This window comes from Sciurus vulgaris (genome assembly GCF_902686455.1).
Source record: "Sciurus vulgaris genome assembly, chromosome: 10".
NCBI lineage: Eukaryota > Metazoa > Chordata > Mammalia > Rodentia > Sciuridae > Sciurus > Sciurus vulgaris.
The window spans coordinates 49513101-49532265 of record NC_136470.1 but is presented as its reverse complement, the minus strand read 5'-3'; the positions used below and the strand labels follow the sequence as shown (position 1 = coordinate 49532265).

At 40.3% G+C, this 19165-nt stretch overlaps 1 protein-coding gene across 3 annotated transcripts in view; it reads right to left on the bottom strand.

Moving 5' to 3' along the window:
• The window catches only part of LOC306638200 (transmembrane protein 45A-like), a 61898-nt gene extending 58267 nt beyond the window's left edge, over positions 1 to 3631 (bottom strand). Inside the window, exons 1-2 of one of the 3 annotated variants that reach the window (XM_079101404.1) lie at positions 3491 to 3631; positions 3190 to 3335 (exon numbers count right to left, since the gene is read on the bottom strand). In XM_079101404.1, coding sequence (XP_078957530.1) covers positions 3190 to 3231 — 42 coding nt within the window. In that variant the 5' untranslated portion in view covers positions 3232 to 3335; positions 3491 to 3631. Of the gene's footprint in view, positions 1 to 1336; positions 1494 to 3189; positions 3336 to 3490 lie in introns of those variants that run through there. The other 2 variants (XM_079101405.1, XM_079101406.1) reach the window with 2 other exon arrangements.
• Positions 3632 to 19165: the final 15534 nt, after the last annotated feature.

The following is a 19165-nucleotide window of genomic DNA, read 5'->3' as shown; positions in this document are numbered from 1 at the left end:
CTTGGTGTGGCCCCATTCCTCGTACTGCAGAGGTTGCTTTCAGATCCCAGCCTGGCAGGGACACCACAATATCCTTGACTTATTTCTGTTCCCTTGTTCTCTACCTCCTGGATCAAAATAGGGAAAGTGAGAGAACTTTCTTCATGAAAAGACCTCTGATCTCACTATTTAGTACAGAAAATGTGAAGGCAGAAACTGCTATTTTCCAAAGTGATGCAAGTATGTTGGCAGCCCGTGCCCACCTACTCCACCCAAGGCACAGAGAAAAGACTAGAAGCAGAGGTCAGCCCCCACAGGGATCACATCAAGTCACATAGTCAGAGGTCTCTGAGGTGGAGAGGGCAGGGCTAGGGTGGTTATGTAAAAGTTGGCACTGCAGGCAGATAGACACCAACTGTATGAGGCCACATAGATAACAGAGCAGAAAGTTTGCTTTCCAGAACCCAGTAGGGTCAGCACAGAGGGGACCTCACCAATTTATCCTTTGTCTGATTATCTCCCGCCACCTTAACACACCCCTAAAGGAAAACCTACAAGCTGTATTTGGAGCTCCTAAACAATAATTGTTTTCAAAGGCCCAAAATGGTGAGGCCTGAGTGAATGAATAACAGGGATGAGAAGGAAGCAACAGGCCCATTGGATGACAACAACAAGAAGGCACTGTCTGCAAATGTGTCCAGACCGCTGCAGGGGAGCTTTCCTGTTGCGCCAACAAAAGCCAGCTGTGTTTAAGCCAGCTGTGTTTAAGCCAGCTGAGTCACCCACGGGACTCAGTCCAGGAAACAGCCTTCCTAAAATACGTGCCAAATTCCATAATCACTTTAATCCTATGTGCTTAGCAGAATTATGGTCACACCCAAAGACAAACTCTTAGTAGGGTCTGTGCCTCCAGTTCTAAGGCCATATGCACAGATGTACTGGGAGCCTCTCCCTCAGGACCAGGGTTTGGTCACATTTCTATCATCAGACAGAATTCAAATAGTCACAGTCCCTGGACCCAAGAAAAACTGGAGACAAACACATCGATGAGAGCACTCCATCTTAACTACTTGTTAGCCCATTCCAGGAAAATTTAAATTTGCTTACAAACACAAATAAGAGTTAGCAACATAAAATAAGGTAAATGAGAAGAATGGGAAACAAAGGAACCTGAGTATTCTGGAATGGGGACAGAAGAAAACTGGCAACAATTTAATGATCTCTGCCTTCACCTTGCCCACCTCATCCTGTCCCTTCTTTACTGGTCCTACATGATCCTAGCTCTCTTGGAAAAGCCACCAAAGACCCGCCCCTTCCCCATTGCTAAATCCAGTGGTCAATTCTGCCCTCATCTTACTTGATTCACTGGCAGAATTCCACAGTACTGACCACAGCCTCCTCTCTGAAAAAATATTCTTCCCTTGTTTTTCCCATTCACTGGCCCCTCCTTGGTTTCTGGTGTCTCCAAACCTCCAAGCTCCTTACGGTTAGGAGTCTGGGGACCTGTTTTTAACTCTTTTCTATCTTCCCTCAGCTCTGGGGGATCTCATCCTGTTCACAGCTTGAAATGCTGTGCCACATGACTGCTTTCCCCAAATACTTATCTTTATCCCAACTTCTCCCCAAGCTATCGAGTCCTGCAATCAACTGTCTACTCAGCTTCTCCACCCAGTGTCTAGCACACCTCTCAAACTACAAACTGGCCAAACAGAGCTCCCAACATCCCCAACTAGATAGGCTCTACCACAGTCCTCCCCACCCATGACAACTCCATCCTCCCTGTTACTCACACCAAAAATTTGAATCATCCTTGACTCCTCTCTTTCTCTCACTTCCCACATCCGACCCATTAGAAAATTCCATTGGCCCCACCTCCCAAATATGCCCCAAATACGCCATTTCTCCATTTCCCCTGCTGCCACGCTGGTCCAGATCTGGACCATCATGATAGTCCCCACAGGGACTCTGCTTCTGCTCTTGCCCCTTTCAGACTTTCTCAACACAGAAGCCACTGTTGTCCTGTTGAGGTAGGCCGTGCCCAGGTCCTCACAAGGGCCCACATGGCCTCCAGGAGTTAGCCCTATCCCTTCTCCCACCTCCCCTCTCCAGACTCTCCTCCCTACTGACAACACTGGCCTTTCTGCTTCTCCTTCAAAAGAGAAGGTAAAGGCTCACCTCTACCTTAGGGCCTCTGTACTTGCTGTTCCTACTGCTTGAACATAGCCTTCCTCTATGACTCTGTCTTAATGTTACTTTCTCAATGAGGCCTTCTCACATCATCTTATTTTAAACTGCCTCAATACCCCATTCCCTTTTCCTGCTTTATTTTTTCCAATAGTAAATCTCCTTTAATACCCTACGTAACTTACTGACCTGCTGTGTTCATTACATCCTCCCTTCCATTGCTAGTATGAATGTTCCATGAATCCTATTTCATGAATGCAGGATTTATTTGTTTTTCTTTACCATTTAATCCTTAGCTTTTAGAGCTATGCCTGGAATATAGTAAGTTTTCAATACAAAAATACTGGATAAATGTATGAATGGGTAGATGGATGGATGAATGGATGGATGGATAGATGGGTGGTTGGATAGAAACTCAGAATGGATAGTGGGACTTATGCATAAGCTGTCAGATTACTAAATGTTCCAGAAGAGGAAGGGAAACATCACAGATATCAATTGAAATAAAATTCATCATTAAAGACACATATCTGCAACATTTAGTATGCCTTTCCAACCACAATGCTGGATTCCAATATAAAATGAAGTGAAATGTCCACAGAATAGTTAGAACTGGGCTAGTCTTAAATTTGCCTTAACCAATCACAACACCCAATAAGCAGACTGGGGGGACACTTGTGACTTGCAGGAGTCAAGACTTGTAGGCCATGCCCCAACGCTGGGGAACAGGGTGGAAGAAGAGTTGATAACTCAAGGGAATTAACTTTTATTATGTTTCTACCATGTGACAATCACTGCACCAGGCTCTTTGCTAACATTATCTCATAAAGTTCTTACCACCCTGGGAAGCTGATATTACATCCATTTTACAAGAAAGAAAACTGAAGATCAGAGAGATTAAGGTACTTGCACAAAAGTTACAAGTATATAGGAGAGTTCAGATTCAAACTAGGTCTATATGAATGAAAACCTTTTTCTCTTTCTGCATTATTATACCGAAAGTTACTCCAGAAATGGCAAACTAACCTTTGGGTGTTTCAGTCCAATTTTACCTTCTGAGTCATTCATTCTGTTTGGTCTCAGTAGATCAAGCACTTTAGGATTGAGGTAGCAGGGATAAGAAAGAAGCAGCTAATATTAGCCTTTGTTTCTTGTTAATGCTGAAAATATTCTGTAATCAAAAAAGAAAAACAATAGTTTGAAAGTTGACACCCTATGTTCAATTTTAAAAACACACACACAGGCACACATGCACATGTGCTTGTGTGTGTGTGTGTGTGCCAAAAGCAACTAGTAAGAAAATACAGTACTGCACTAAACTTACCACACTTTTACCTTTGGCCACGTTCCCCAGGAGTCATGAGTGGATGTGCTGCTCAGAGGCTCCCAATTCTGGCAAGTGTTGCTCAGTGCTCAAGAAAAGCCTATTTCACCAGCATCAGCCTTGCAACAGCCTAGAGAAATCCCTTCTCTTCCTCCTACTCACATGTTTCTCCTTGGGTGTTGTACTCACTGCCAGTGGCCTCCACCTCCACCCAACCTACAGAAACCTGGCCCGTAGCACCCTGCAATTAATGTCGTCAGACACACAAGTCTGACTGTCAACCCACCTGTCAATCTCCCAGCTCACCTGAAGACACTAAGGAGCCTCTATTAGCAGTGTTTCTCCCATTACTATAGTAACTACACGCATTTATTTTTTCACTCACCCCATGTCTGTCTCCTAATTAATCGTTTTTGTAAAATTGTTCAACCGTTCAACTTAAATATCTAGGGTGTGAGCAAGAAGTTAAAGGCTCCCACAGGGAACAGCCACCCCCCACATGGCTTTGCTTATCTTACCTGGACCAACCTACCAAGCCAACCAGCTTACATTCATTCCAACACACAAGGCGAGTAGATAATGCCCCGGACTGCACCCCTAACCTGAGCTGCACATTCGAAGCTTGAGAAATCTCAGGAATGAAGACTCATAGAATTGCTGCTCCTTCCAGCATTTGGACCTAGCAGCCAATAATTTCTTAGTTTTGCCTAAGAAATGAGACCAATTAGGTAAGTGTGGACTGCACCTATGAAACGTGAGAGTGTGAGGGTGTGCTGTCCTATTAGGAAAAAAAAAAAAAAACATTTATCCAAGGATATTTCAAAACTGCTTTGTTTCAAGGGACAGAAGCAATGCAATGTTGCCAAAACCTGGGTCACCCTTTTAACTCCAGGTTCTAAATTAGTATACAAATTATTCTAGGCAAGGAAGAAATCTCAGAAAATCCTCTATTAAAAGAAATTAAACATTAAATTAATTAAGATAAGAAAAAGGACAGCAGTTTCATTAGAGGCTCGTGTGGATACATAAACTTGGTGGAAGGTGATAAAAGAGGCCCTTGAGTGTATTTTCTCACTTGTGTTATACTTGAGAGACCTGAATGCCTACAGGCAGAACCAACCACATAATTTGTGGACCCAGAGAAAAATGATCCTTCTAGTATATGTCTAATAAAGTTTTCAAAGAAGATTGACGTGGTTGTTTCCTCCTCTTTCTGTTTCCTAACCTGCATTCATTCCCTTTCGAGCCGCTAAGACACTCAGTGGACCCAACCAGCTGACCTGACCCACCACCACTACCTACCTCAGTCAAAGTCCACTTCCCTGGGGATTCTTAACATTGAAATAGACTAAACAGCACTAGTTTGCTCCTCCAAGGAATGTAAGCAAAGCCATAGGTATATAACTGCTCCTGGAGGGGAGGGCTGTCAGTTAGCACTGGAAATTGACTACAGTGAAAAATGGATTCCAGAGACTAGGGAGAAAAACAAGAAAAGTAGAGTATCCCAGGTCCAGGCACCCAGCACCTCAGTTGCAGGAAAGGGACTCTCCCCTTTGAAAAGAGAAAGGGTCACAGGCTACCAGCAGAAGGCTACCAGGAACATCCAAATGCCTTAAATAAGTAAGTGGCATGGGGTCTACATTACAACCTAGCCTTAGAGAAGAAACACACTGCATTTCTTGACAAACCCACTGAGTACTATAGCCAGGAACCATCTTCAGAAGGGTCCTATTATTAGAACTAAACTGTTCTGGGGTTCAGAAAACCCAGCATAATCAAATTTCAGAGTCCCTGTGGATACTCTGCCACACTGAACGGGTGGGCAGCAGCCACACCTGACAGTTATGGTTTGGAAGAGAGTCTCTGTCACAAATCCATTGAGAGGCACTTCTGTGGGAAGCACAGGTTGCAACAGGATAGGAAGTAGAGAGCCCAGAAGCTCAGTGATCCTGGCTTCTGTGACATGAAGCAACATCAGTCACGTATTGTCTAGTGCAGGGGCCAGGTGTGAAGGCACCACCAGGAACTGGTTAGCAAATTGCCTAGTTCCCACAACCCTCCTCCAGGATGGAACATGCTGGTTCAACTGCTCCCCAACCCTCGGAGGCATTTTGGGGATCCACCACAGCTTGGATATGGGCCACATCCGTGGATGCACAGCCTAAATCATTTCAGAAAGAATACACCTCCAACATGGCCAAAAGTCCCTTAACCTGTTCAGTGACAAAAACAGGGAGTGAACAGCCTGCTTTCTGCCCCAACTCCTTTGGCAAGATTTGAGAGAAATTTCAGCAAACTGCTGCTACGACCAACTCTCCCACCCCATACCTGGCAGATTCTAATCATATCCAGAGAGGAGTGTTTCTAAGCACCTTGGTCAAGGGGAATTTTTAACTCATAATTTTTTAAAACCTTTGTTTTATTCTCTATTATTTCTTTTATTTCTCATTTTTTTCTACGGTTATTTATGTTTTAATTCTTTAAGTGGGAATTTTTTTTCTCTCTTCTCTCTCAATCCACCCCCTCATTTTATTTCTGGGTGGGGGAGTCCTAGGGATTGAACACAGGGCCTCAAGCATGATAGGCAACTGCTGTTCCTTAAAGTTACACCCCATCCCTCCATTTTTATTTATATTTGTCTTGTTTGACCCCTCTTCATTCTCCTTTTTATTTTGTTTGTCCATTTTAACCCATTACTGTTGTTATTGTTGTTGTTACTATTATTCTCTCTTCCTTTCTCTTTTCCTGGTGTCAGGATCAAATTAAGGGCCTCACACACATTGGGCAAGTGCTCTGTCTCTGAGCTACACTCCCAGCACAGGTGAGAAGAATTAAGCCCAGCTCTGGCCACAACCCAGTCCCGCCTGAACCCTGACAGACAAGGTTCACATGACACTTTCACCTGAAGAAAACAAGGGACATAAATTCCTAGCTGTTTCAGACCCTTCACCATGATTGAAACAGCCAATATCAGATTCACTTTCAAGTAACAGAACCAGTTCAAACAGTGCCTGTGGAGTGAGAGGGGCTTCACTCCCATGGGCACCCCACATACGCTTCAGTCTACACCACACCAGGTGAATTACCAGAGGAACACCATTCTGGCGAGCCCTACATAGAAAGCAGATTGCTCACACTCTAATAAGTACACATTGTGTCAAACCCTGCAAATCACAATGAAAGAATAATCTCCCCAGGGAGATTATACGCCAAAGGTAATTGAAATTAAATTCACACTACAGGAAATATTGATATCACAAGAAACATCATAAGAGAAGGCTGCTTATTAAGAAGGTCCTCACATAAAAGTGGAAGAGATATCTGCTCCAAAAGAAGCTCAAATCAGCACAGAAACACAATGCGGGGGGAGATGCTATCACACCTCTTAAACTTCACAATTCCATAGTAACGAATCCCAAATATATTGAAGTGGATGAAATGACAAATAAAGAATTCTAAAGAATTATCTCTAAAAAGATCAATGAATGCCAAGAGAACATGGAAACCTTGAAAATAAAAGCATAATCAAAAGGATTTTAAAATATTTTTAAAAAACTCAGTTGAAAGGCCTCACAATAGACCAGATCAGGCAGAGGAAATTATAGTGAGGTTGTTGAATCATCACACTCAGAGAGTAATAGAAACAAGTTGGAAAGAATGAACAGAACACGAGATACATTGAAAGATCAAACTTACAAATAACCAGAGTAGATATGGGGAACTACAGGTTAGAAGTTATAGAAAGACTGGATATGGGAACTACAGGCTAAAGTATAGAAAACCTATTCAGTGGAATAATGGCATCAAATTCTGCAAATCTAAAAGACATGAACATTCAGGCATGGAAGCCATTTTGAGCCCCCAAATAACATGACAAGAAAAGAACCTCTCCACAAATATTGTAATTAAACTGCCAAAAAGGTCATAACAAAGAAAGAATATTAAAAAGTTGCAAGAAGCGCCAAATCATATTTAAAGGCGATTGCATCAGAATGATAGTAGATTTCTCAACAGAAAGGCCAGGAAGGCACGCAATGATGAATTTCAAGCTCTGAAAGAAAATAACTGTCATCTAGTTTACTATACCAAGTAAAGTTATTTTTCAAAATCAAAATTAAATAAAGACCTTCCACGATAAGTATAAAGCAAGGAAATCTATGACCACTAAACAAACATCACAAAAGATACTTAAGGGAATCTTAACCTGGAAGAAGTATAAGCACAATCAATGTGAGCATAGAAGAGAATAAATTTCACTAGAGTAATAGATAAGAAAATGAGAATTGGGAAACAATCGAGCATAACAGAAAATTATCTAATTTCTAATATAAGTAAGAATGGAAAAATGAACTTAAGATCATCAAAATAGCCCAAGGAATACTTACAAAATGACAGGAAGAAATGCATGCCTGTCAGTAATCACCCTGAATGTAAATGGTCTTAATTCTCCAATTAAAATATGTAGAAGGGCTAACTGGATTAGAAAACAAGATGCAACAATCTGTTGCCTATAAGAAACTCACCTCAACAGCCAACATGTACACACACTGAAAGAGAAAGGATGGAGAATAATATGCCAAGCAAATGGAATCTAAAAGCAAGCATGAGTATTTATGTTCATATCTGACAACAGACTTCAAGCCAAAAATCACTTAAAAGAGAGAAAGAAAATCACTACATACTAATAAAGGAAAAATCATTGAGAAGATATAATAATTATAATAATATATGCACCCAAAATCATGAAACACTACTGGAAATAAAGGGGAAAGACAAGTGAGAGACTTCAATATCACACCCCTCAACAGATCATCTAGACCAAAAAAAAAAAACCAAAAAAAACAAAAACCCAGAGTTTAAATTACACTACAGATCAAATGAACTTAACAAACATATACAGAATATCCCATTCAAGAGTTGAAGAATGCATATTCTTTTCTTCAGCAAATGAAATTTTTTTCAAAAATATCATATATAAGACCATATAGCAAGTCTTAACAAATTCCAAAAAATGAAATAATTTCTTGCATCTTATCAGATCATAATGGAATAAAACTAGAAATCAACAGTAAGAGACATTACAGAAATTTATACACATACAGGAAGATTGAACAATACATTTTTTAATAAATGGTGGGTCACTGAAGAAGTCATAAGACAAATTTTAAAATTCCTAGACTCAGAGGAAAATGAAGACACATTATATTACAACCCATGAGATATAGAAAAAGAAATATAAGAGGGAGGCTGAAACTGATAAGTGCAAAACTTTTAAAAACAGAGGTATCTCGAATAAATAATCTAACAATACATTTCCAGGTCTTAGAAAAACAAGAATTAACAAAACTCAAAATCAGTAAAAGGAAAGAAATAATAAAGGTCAAGGCAAAAATAAATACTAAAAGAACAGTACAAAGGATTGACAAGACCAAGACTTGATTCTTTTAAAAGGTAACAAAATTGAAAAACTCTATTATGGATTGTACCTGGAATATTGCCCCAGAGGCCTTTTGCTGAAGATTTGGTCCCCATCTAGTGGCACTCTTTGGAGGGCAATGAAACTTTAGGAGATGGAACCAAGCTGAGGAAGTAGGTCACTGAGAGTGTGTCCTTAAAGAGTCTATATTCATCCTCAGCCCCACTCTCTTTCCCTCTCCCCCACCCTGCCCCCATCTCCCTCTCTTATCCTCTGCTTCTACTTGCCATGAGGTGAATAGTTACCTTCCTCAGACCCTCTCTACCATGAGGGCAGAAACAACACTGCAGGCCCAAAAACAACAGAGTCAAGTGACCATGAACTGAAATCTCTGAAATTGTGGGTCGAAATAAACCTTCCGTCCTTTAAAATTGTTTTTCTTAGGTATTTTGGCCACAGTGATTGAAAGCTTACTAACAGAAAATTGTTATCAGAAGTGAAGTGGAATTGTTGCTGATTAATGGATAATGGTATGTATACACAATGGAATATTACTCAGTCTTAAAGAAGAATAAAAGTATGGCATATTCCAGTAAATGGATGGAACGGAGAATATTACGCTAAGTGAATAAGCTAATTCTGAAGATGTGTGAATACTAATTCACAATGGGGGAGGGAATAGAGGTAATTTGAACTAGACAGAGGGAAGTGAAGGGAGGGGAGGGGGCATGAGGTAGGAGTGATAGTAGAATGAATTGGACATTATTACCCTATGTGCACATATGATTACATGACCTGTGTAACTCTATGTCTTGTAGGACCAAATGAGAAGTTATACTCCATAAATGTATGATGCGTCAAAATGTATTCTATTGTCATGTATGAGGACATCTCAGGAATCAGTGAGACCCACCCTCTCCTAAGCTTAAAGTTGTAAAGGTATAAACTTTTCATTTGAGAAGAGAACCCCTGGCATCCTGTTGCACTGGGCAACATAAGATGTTGTTTCTTTAGGATCTGTTTCCATCATGCTCCGTCAGTGATAACCCTCAGACGCTGCTGCAGCTGTGATCCGAGTAGGCCTACCCACTGATGAAGGCGTCACAGGCAATGTTAGTTCCACAGGCATGCAAAATGTAATGATTATGAGATCATGGAGGTTTCCACCCAAATTTCAAAGGAATGCCTGGGAGGCCTGATAATGTGTGACAAGGTCAAAATCCATTCAGGAAGCCCTGAAAGGTTTGTTGCATGAAGGCTGACAGTGAAATCACAGATGCAATGGAGACCCCAGTAACTTAGACATACCAGGAATATAGACTATCTCCAAGGAAAGTCACAGGAATTGAGTGAAGCCTGCCCAAGAGAGTGTCCCTTGTGCACTGCAGACAACAAGGCCTTAGCAGCAGGGCTTCCCAGTCCCTTTGGGGCCCAATCCTGCCACCCCATGCCTCAGATGCTGAACACGGGGCTCTTGGATTTAATGGTTTTCTCTACTGGGTTTTGATCTTGCTTTAGGTCCAATCCTTCCTTAGTATTCACCTGTTCCTCTCTTTTTGAATGGGATGTTGACCCCTGTGCCATGGAATGTTGAATGTAACTTGCAAGTATATAACTTGCTTTTCATTTTCACAGGGACTCAAAGCTCAGAGTTCACCATGCTGCTACTCAGAGGAGGCTTTGTATTTTGACTTTTGAGTTATGCTGAAACTCTTAAGGCTATGGAGACTCTTGGAAATGGACTGAAAGCATTTTGTGTTATGAGATGGTCATAAGCTTTTGGGGGCCAGGAGCAGAATATTATATTGTGTATCTGGAATGTTCATGTGTTGAAGGCTTGGTCCACAGCTGGTGGAACACTTCCAACAGGGAAGGTGGTCGGTGGTGGAAATTTTAGGAGGTGGTGCCTACGTGAAGGAAGTAGGTCACTGAAGACATGTTTTTGAGGGGTATTTCTGATATTCTCTCTCTCTCTCTCTCTCTCTCCCGCCTCCCATCCCTCCCTCCTTCTCTCCCTCTCCCTCTTCTCCCTGCTAGTTACAAATTATGAGGTAAGCTTCCCCATGCCTTCTCCTCTACACCTCTAGTGATGCTTTGCCTCACTGCAGGCCCAGAAATAAGAAATAATAACCTTATTTTATTATTTTTAAGAAATAATAACCTTATTTTCTTATTTTTAAGAAAAAAGAAATAATGACCATGGACAGAAACCTCTGAAGCTATTAGGTAAAGTAAGTCTTTCCTCTTTTTAAATTGTTTTTCTCAGGTATTCACTCTCTCTGCTTCCAGCTGCCATGTGGTGAGTAGCTTCTCTCCCCGCGTCCTCTCTACCATGATGTTCTGTCTCACTGAAGGCCCAGAAACATTGAATCCAAGTGATCTTGGACTGAAAATTCTGAAACTGTGAGCCAGTTTAAATTTATTTTAAATTTATTTCTCAGATATTAATGACAGTGGTAGAAAGTTGACTAACAAAACCTTTATCTAAACTAACCAAAAAGAAAGAGAGTCAAGACCCAAATAAATAAAATTAGAAATTATAAAAGGGTTATTACAATTGAGGCCCCTGAAATTCTTAGAGTCATTAGGGAATCTTTTGAAAAACTTTATTCCAATAAAATTAGAAAATCTACAAAGAAATAGACAAAATTTCTGGACAGATATGACCTTCAAAAATTAAGCAAGAATATGTGAAAAAGCATAAATAAATTGATAACAAGCAATAGATTGAAGCAGTTATAAAAAGCATCCCAAAAATAATTCAGATCACCTCACTGCTGAATTTTATCAGACTTTTAAAGAACTAATACCAATGTTCCTCAAATTATACCAGAAAATAGGAAGGGAGGGATTTCTTCCAAACCCTTTCTACAAAGCCAGTATTACCCTGCTTCCAAAACCTGGTAAGGAGACACACAAACACAACAAACATTCTTGATGAATATAGATGTAAAAATTCTCAATAAAATATTAGCAAAACAAATTCAACACAACATTTAAAAGGTCATACACCATTACCAAGTTTATATAATTCCAAGGATGCAAGGATGGTTCAACATATACAAACCAATACACATAATATACCATGTAAACAGAATCAAGTATAAACACCACATGATCATCTCAATAAATTCAGGAAAAAACTTCAACAAACTTGACATTCTTTAATGATTAAAAAAAACCTTGAATAAATTAGGTACAAAATAATCAGACCTCAAAATACTAGACTATATTTAACAAACCCATAAACATCATACTGGGAGTGGGGGACAAAAGCATTTCCTCTAAAATCAGAAATAAATCAAGGGTGTCCTCTCTCATCACTTTTATTTAGCATAGTATATAAAAGAAAGTTTAGCCAAAGCAATTATACAGAGAAAGAAATAAATGTGACATAAATAGAAAATGGAAAATAAATTACCCTTGTTACAGATGATATTATTCTCTATTTAGAAAGATCTAATGACACCACCAAAAGATTCTTAGAATTGATAAATTCAACAAATTAGTGGCATAAAATTGCATATGAAAATCACTACTTTTTCTATATACCAATAATGAACTTATAGAGAAAGAACTCAGAAAAGAAATACCATTCACAATATCCACCCAAAAAAATTATCTAGGAATAAGTCTAATTAAAGATCTGAAAGATCTCAATCATGAAAATTATAAAATTTTGAGAAAATAAATTGAAGAAGACACTGGAAAATGGGAAGACCTCTCATATTCTTAGATTAGGAAAATTAACAGGTTAAAATGTCCATACTGTCCAAAGAAATCTACAGACTCATTGCAATTCCCATCAAAATATCCATGACAGTTTTTCAAGCTGGTGGACTAGAGGGTGGCTGCATTTCATGTTGCTCCAGGACTCAGGATTCAAAAGAGGAGATATTGAGAGACTTGGGACCAACTCAAAGCAGCTGGGTTGAGTCTCTCCCATTGGGGAGGTGTCCTGAATAGGGTGGTAGTCCAGGAACACAGGGAACTTTGAGAAGTAGAGCTGCCCCAAGTGAGACACCCCTCCCCCCTGCTGGAGCAGTGAACTTGGACAACTGGGAGCTCATAGAGGAGGCTGCTCAGCATAGCGCTTGGACTCCGAGCAACACTGGGGCTCCGGGCGGTTTGCCTGGAGGAGGAGCTGCACGGAGAGATGTTTGGACTCAAGAGCAACCACTCCTGAACACCGGGGCCTGCCCTGGGAGGAGGAGGAGGAGTGCTGCGGGTTGCTTGGACCTCGGAGCGACTGCACCAGGCTACAGGCGGTTGCACCAGAGGAGGAGCTGCGCGGTGAGCTGTTTGGATTCAGAGAGACCGCTCCTGCACGCTGCGGGGGCTGCCCAGGAAGAGGAGGAGGAGGAGCGCGGCGGGTCACTTGGACTCACAGTGACTGCAGCAGAGCTCCAGGCAGCTGCTCAGAGGAGGAGGCGAGTGATGAGTTGGACTCAAAGCAACCGCTCCTGAACACTGGGGGGGCTGCCTGGAGGAGGAGGAGGAATGGGGCGAGTCACTTGGACTCGGAGTGACTGCCCAGGGCTACGGGCAGTTGTCGGGAGGAGGAGGCACGCAGTGAGTTACTTGGACTCCTAGTGACCGCACCGGAACACCGGGTGGCTTTCAGGAGGAAGAGGCATGCAGTGGGTCGCTGGGACTTGGAGCGACTGTATGGGGCTCCAGGTGGCTGCTCAGAGGAGGGGCCGTGTAGCTAGGCAATTACGTGCAGAGCAGGGTCCCAGGACCTAGGAGGCTTCTTGGTGGAAGAGCTGCACAGAGACATGCTTAGCGGCGGAGCAAAGGTTCCAGGACTGCGAGCAGATTCTCTGAAGAGAGGCAGCCTAAGGAGACTCGTCTGCGAAAGGTGAGGCTCCCAGGCCCAGGAGGTAGGTCCGGGCCCCTGGGAACGTTGCAGAGGAAGGCAGCCCAGCCCAGGCGGTAGTTGTAGATTGAGGGGAACCTCTAGGAGGGGAACTGACCAGCGAGACCTCCCCACCAGGTGAGTCTTCCCTACCGGGTGAGGTTTTCCCAAACGGATGGTAAAACCACAGACACAGGCCCAAACAGGCCTTGCCTCAGCCCGCAGCCTAGTTCCCCTTTGGATGACACTTGGTCAACAAGTGGAGGCACCTCTGCCCACTAGCAGGGAATATACCCCACCTGGAGGCCACCACCCCTAGAGAGGCAGCTTCCTTGTGGAGCACCGCATTATCAACTTCCTCCAAGACTTCAGCCTACTGAAGGCTAAGAGGGGATATACTAGAAATCTTCAGGGACATTATAAGTCAATAGAGGAAATCTTCAGTATCTCAGCGGTCCACTGATACCTGAACAATATGAAAAAACAAGGGAAGAAAATGCCCCAAACAAATCTAGATGTTACATCAATAAAACCCAATGACAGCATGGCAGAAGAAATGACAGAAAAGGAGTTCAGAATGTACATAATTAAAATGATCAGGGAAGCAAACGATGAGATGAAAGAGCAAATGCAGGCAATGAATGATCGCACCAATCGACAGTTAAAAGAGCAAATACAGGAAGCAAAAGATCATTTCAATAAAGAGTTAGAGATATTGAAAAAAACCAAACAGAAATCCTTGAAATGAAGGAAACAATAAACCAAATTAAGAACTCCATAGAAAGCATATCCAATAGGATAGAACACCTGGAAGACAGAACCTCAGACATTGAAGACAAAATATTAAACCTTGGAAACAATGTTGAACAAACAGAGAAGATGGTAAGAAATCATGAACAGAATCTACAAGAACTATGGGATATCATCAAAAGGCCAAATGTAAGAATTATTGGGATTGAGGAAGGCATAGAGAAACAAACCAAGGGAATGAACAATCTATTCAATGAAATAATATCAGAAAATCTCCCAAATCTGAAGAATGAAATGGAAAATCAAGTTCAAGAGGCTTATAGGACTCCAAATACACAAAATTACAACAGACCCACACCAAGGCACATTATAATGAAAATACCTAACATACAAAATAAAGACAGGATTTTAAAGGCTGTGAGAGAAAAGAACCAAATTACATTCAGGGGGAAACCAATACGCATATCAGCAGATTTTTCAATCCAGACCCTAAAAGCTAGAAGGGCCGGGAACAACATTTTTCAAGCCCTGAAAGAAAATGGATGCCAACCAAGAATCTTATACCCGGCAAAACTTACCTTCAAATTTGACGATGAAATAAAATCCTTCCATGATAAACAAAAGCTAAAAGAATTTACAGAAAGAAAGCCAGCATTACAGAACATTCTCAGCAAAATATTCCAAGAGGAAGAGATGAAAAACAAAGAAGCAAATCAGCAAAGGGAGGAATTATCCTAAAGGAATTGTCAAATAAAGGAGGAACCACGTTGTATCAAATAAATAAAAAATAAATAAATAAAATTTAAAAAATGAACCAAATAACCGGGAAACCAAATGATATCTCAATAATAACCCTGAATGTTAATGGACTGAATTCAGCACTCAAAAGACATAGACTGGTAGATTGGATTAAAAGAAAGATCCAACAATATGTTGTCTGCAAGAGACTCACCTCATTGAAAAAGATAACCAGAGACTAAAGGTGAAAGGATGGGGAAAAACATACCATGCCTTGGGACTCAGCAAAAAAAGTTGTAATATCCGTCCTCATTTCAGATAATGTGGACCTCAAGCCAAAGTTAGTCCATAAGGGATAAAGAAGGTCATTTCATACTGCTTAAGGGAAGCATAAATCAGCAAGAATATAACAATCATAAACATCTATGCCCCAAACAGTGGCTCATCCATGTATGTCAACCCAATCCTTCTCAATTTCAGAAACCAAATACACCATAACACAATAATACTAGGTGATTTTAACACGCCTCTCTCATCACTGGACAGATCTTCCAGACAAAAATTGAACAAAGAAACCATAGATCTCAATAACACAATCAATAATTTAGACTCAACAGACATTTATAGAGTATATCATCCAACCAAGAGCGAATACACTTTCTTCTCAGCAGCACATGGATCCTTCTCTAAAATAGACCACATATTATACCACAAAGCTAATGTTAGCAAATACAAGAAGATAGAGACACTACCTTGTATTCTATCAGATCATAATGGATTGAAGTTAGAAATAAATGAAAGAGTAAAAAACAGAAACTACTCCAACACCTGGAGATTAAACAATATGCTCTTACATGATGAATGGATAACAGAAGATATTAGGAAGGAAATTAAAAAATTCTTAGAGGTAAATGAGAACAAAGAAACATCATATCAAAATCTCTGGGACACTATGAAAGCAGTACTTACAGGGAAATTTATTTCATGGAGCGCATTTAATAAAAGAAGTAAAACTCAACAAATAAACGACACCTAACACTACAGCTCAAAGCCCTAGAAAAAGAAGAACAGACCAGCACCAACAGCAGTAGAAGACAGGAAATAGTTAAACTCAGAACTGAAAAGAAACAATACAAAAAATTGACAAAATAAATAGTTGGGTTCTTTGAAAAAATAAACAAAATTGATAAACCCTTAGCTACACTAACAAAGAGAAGATGAGAGAAAACCCAAATCACTAAAATTCGGAATGAACAAGGAAATATCACAACAGACACGAGTGAAATACGAAACATAATTAGAAGCTATTTTGAAAATCTATACTCCAACTAAATAGAAAAGTTTGAAGACATCAACAGGTTTCTAGAGACATATGAATTGCCTAAACTGAACGAGGAGGACATACACAATTTAAACAGACCAATTTCAAGTAATGAAATAGAAGAAGTCATCAAAAGCCTACCAACAAAGAAAAGTCCGGGACCAGATGGGTTCTCAGCCGAGTTCTACAAAACCTTTAAAGAAGAGCTCATTCCAATACTTCTCAAAGTATTCCATAAAATAGAAGATGAGGGAACCCTCCCAAACTCATTCTATGAAGCCAATATCACACTGATACCTAAACCAGACAGAGACACATTGAGGAAAGAAAATTTCAGACCAATATCCTTAATGAACATTAACGCAAAAATTCTCAACAAAATTTTAGCAAATCACATACAAAAACATATTAAAAAGATAATGCACCATGATCAAGTGGGTTTCATCCCAGGGATGCCAAAGTTGGTTCAACATCAGGAAATCAATAACTGTAATTCACCATATCAATAGACTTAAAGTCAAGAATCACATGATTATTTCAATAGATGCAGAAAAAGCATTTGATAAAATAAGCACCCCTTCATGCTCAAAACACTAGAAAAAATAGGGATAGTGGGAACATTCCTTAATATTGTAAAGGCCATTTATGCTAAGCCCATGGCTAATATCATTCTAAATGGTGAAAAACTGAAAGCATTCCCCCCTAAAAACTGGAACAAGGCAGGGATGCCCTCTTTCAATATCGTCCTTGAAACTCTAGCCAGAGCAATAGACAGACCAAAGAAATTAAAGGGATATGAATAGGAAAAGAAGAACTCAAACCATCCCTATTTGCTGATGGTATGATTATATACTTAGAGGAACCAGGAAAATCCACCAGAAAACTTTTAGAACTCATAAGTGAATTCTTTAAGGTAAAGTAGCGGTATATAAGATCAATGCACATAATCTAATGCCTTTTTATACATAAGTTGATGAATCTTTGGAAAGAATAATTAGGAAAACTACCCATTCACAATAGCCTCGAAAAAAATAAAATACTTGGTAATCAATCTCAAAAAGAGGTGAAAGACTTCTACAATGAGAACTATACAACACTAAAGAAAGAAATTAAAGAAAACCTTAGAGATGGAAAGATTCTTCCATGTTCTTGGATAGGAAGAATTAATATTGTCAAAATGGCCATACTACCTAAAGTGCCATACAGATTCAATGCAATTCCAATTAAAATCCCAATGACGTACCTACAGAAATAGAGCAAGCAATTATGAAATTCATCTGGAAGAATAAGAAACCCAGAATAGCCTAAAGCAATCCTTAGCAGGAAGAGTGAAACAGGGGGTATCGCAATACCCGATCTTCAACTCTACTACAAAGCAATAGTCAACAAAAACGGCATGGTATTTGTAACATCAATGGTACAGAATAGAGGACACGGACACCAAACCCAAATAAATACAATTTTCTCATACTAGACAAATTGGCCAACCAAAAATATGCAATGAGAAAAAGATAGCCTCTCAACAAATGGTGCTGGGGAGCAATTGAACATCCATATGCAACGAATGAAACTAAACCCATATCTTCTACCCATGCACGAAACTAAACTTAAAAATGGATTAAGGACCTGCAGAATCAGACCAGAGACCCTGCAGATTATAGAAGAAAAAGTAAGGTCCCAGATCTTCAACATGTCGGCTTAGGTCCAGATTCCTTAACGGGCACTCCCATAGCACAAGAAATAAAAGCAAGAATCAATACACTGGGATAGATTCAAACTAGAAATCTTTCTCCTCAGCAAAGGAAAACTATCAGCAATGCGAAGAGAGAGCCTACGGCAGTGGGAGGAAAATCTTTGCCAATCATACTTCAGATAGAGCACTAATCTCTAGAATCTATAAAGAACTCAAAAACTTCTACACCAAGAATACAAATAATCCAATCGACAAATGGGCTAAGGAAATGAATAGAACTTTCAATCAGTAAGAAGATCTACAAGCAATCAACAAACATATGGAAAAATGTTCAACCATCTCTAGTAATAAGAGAAATGCAAATCAAAACCACCCTAAGATTCCATCTCACTCCAATTAGAATGGTGATTATCAAGAATACAAGCCAACAACAGGTGTTGGCGAGGATGTGGGAGAAAGGTACACTCATACATTGCTGATGGGGCTGCCAAATTAGTGCAGCCACTCTGGAAAGCAGTGTGGAGATTCCTTAGAAAACTTGGAACTGGAACCACCATTTGACCCCAGCTATCCCACTCCTTGGCCTATACCCAAAGGACTTAAAATCAGCATACTACAGAGATACAGCCACATCAATGTTCATAGCTGCTCAATTCACCAATAGCCAGATTGGTGGAACCAACCTAGATGTCCTTCAATTGATGAATGGATATAAGAAACTGTGGTATATATATACAATGGGAATATTACTCAGCCATAAAGAATGATAAAATTATGGCATTTGCAGGCAAATGGATGAAATTGGAGAATATCATGCTAAGTGAGATAAGCCAATCTCAAAAAACCCAAGGACAAATGATATCGTTAATAAGTGGATGATGACAAATAATGGGGAGAGGGAG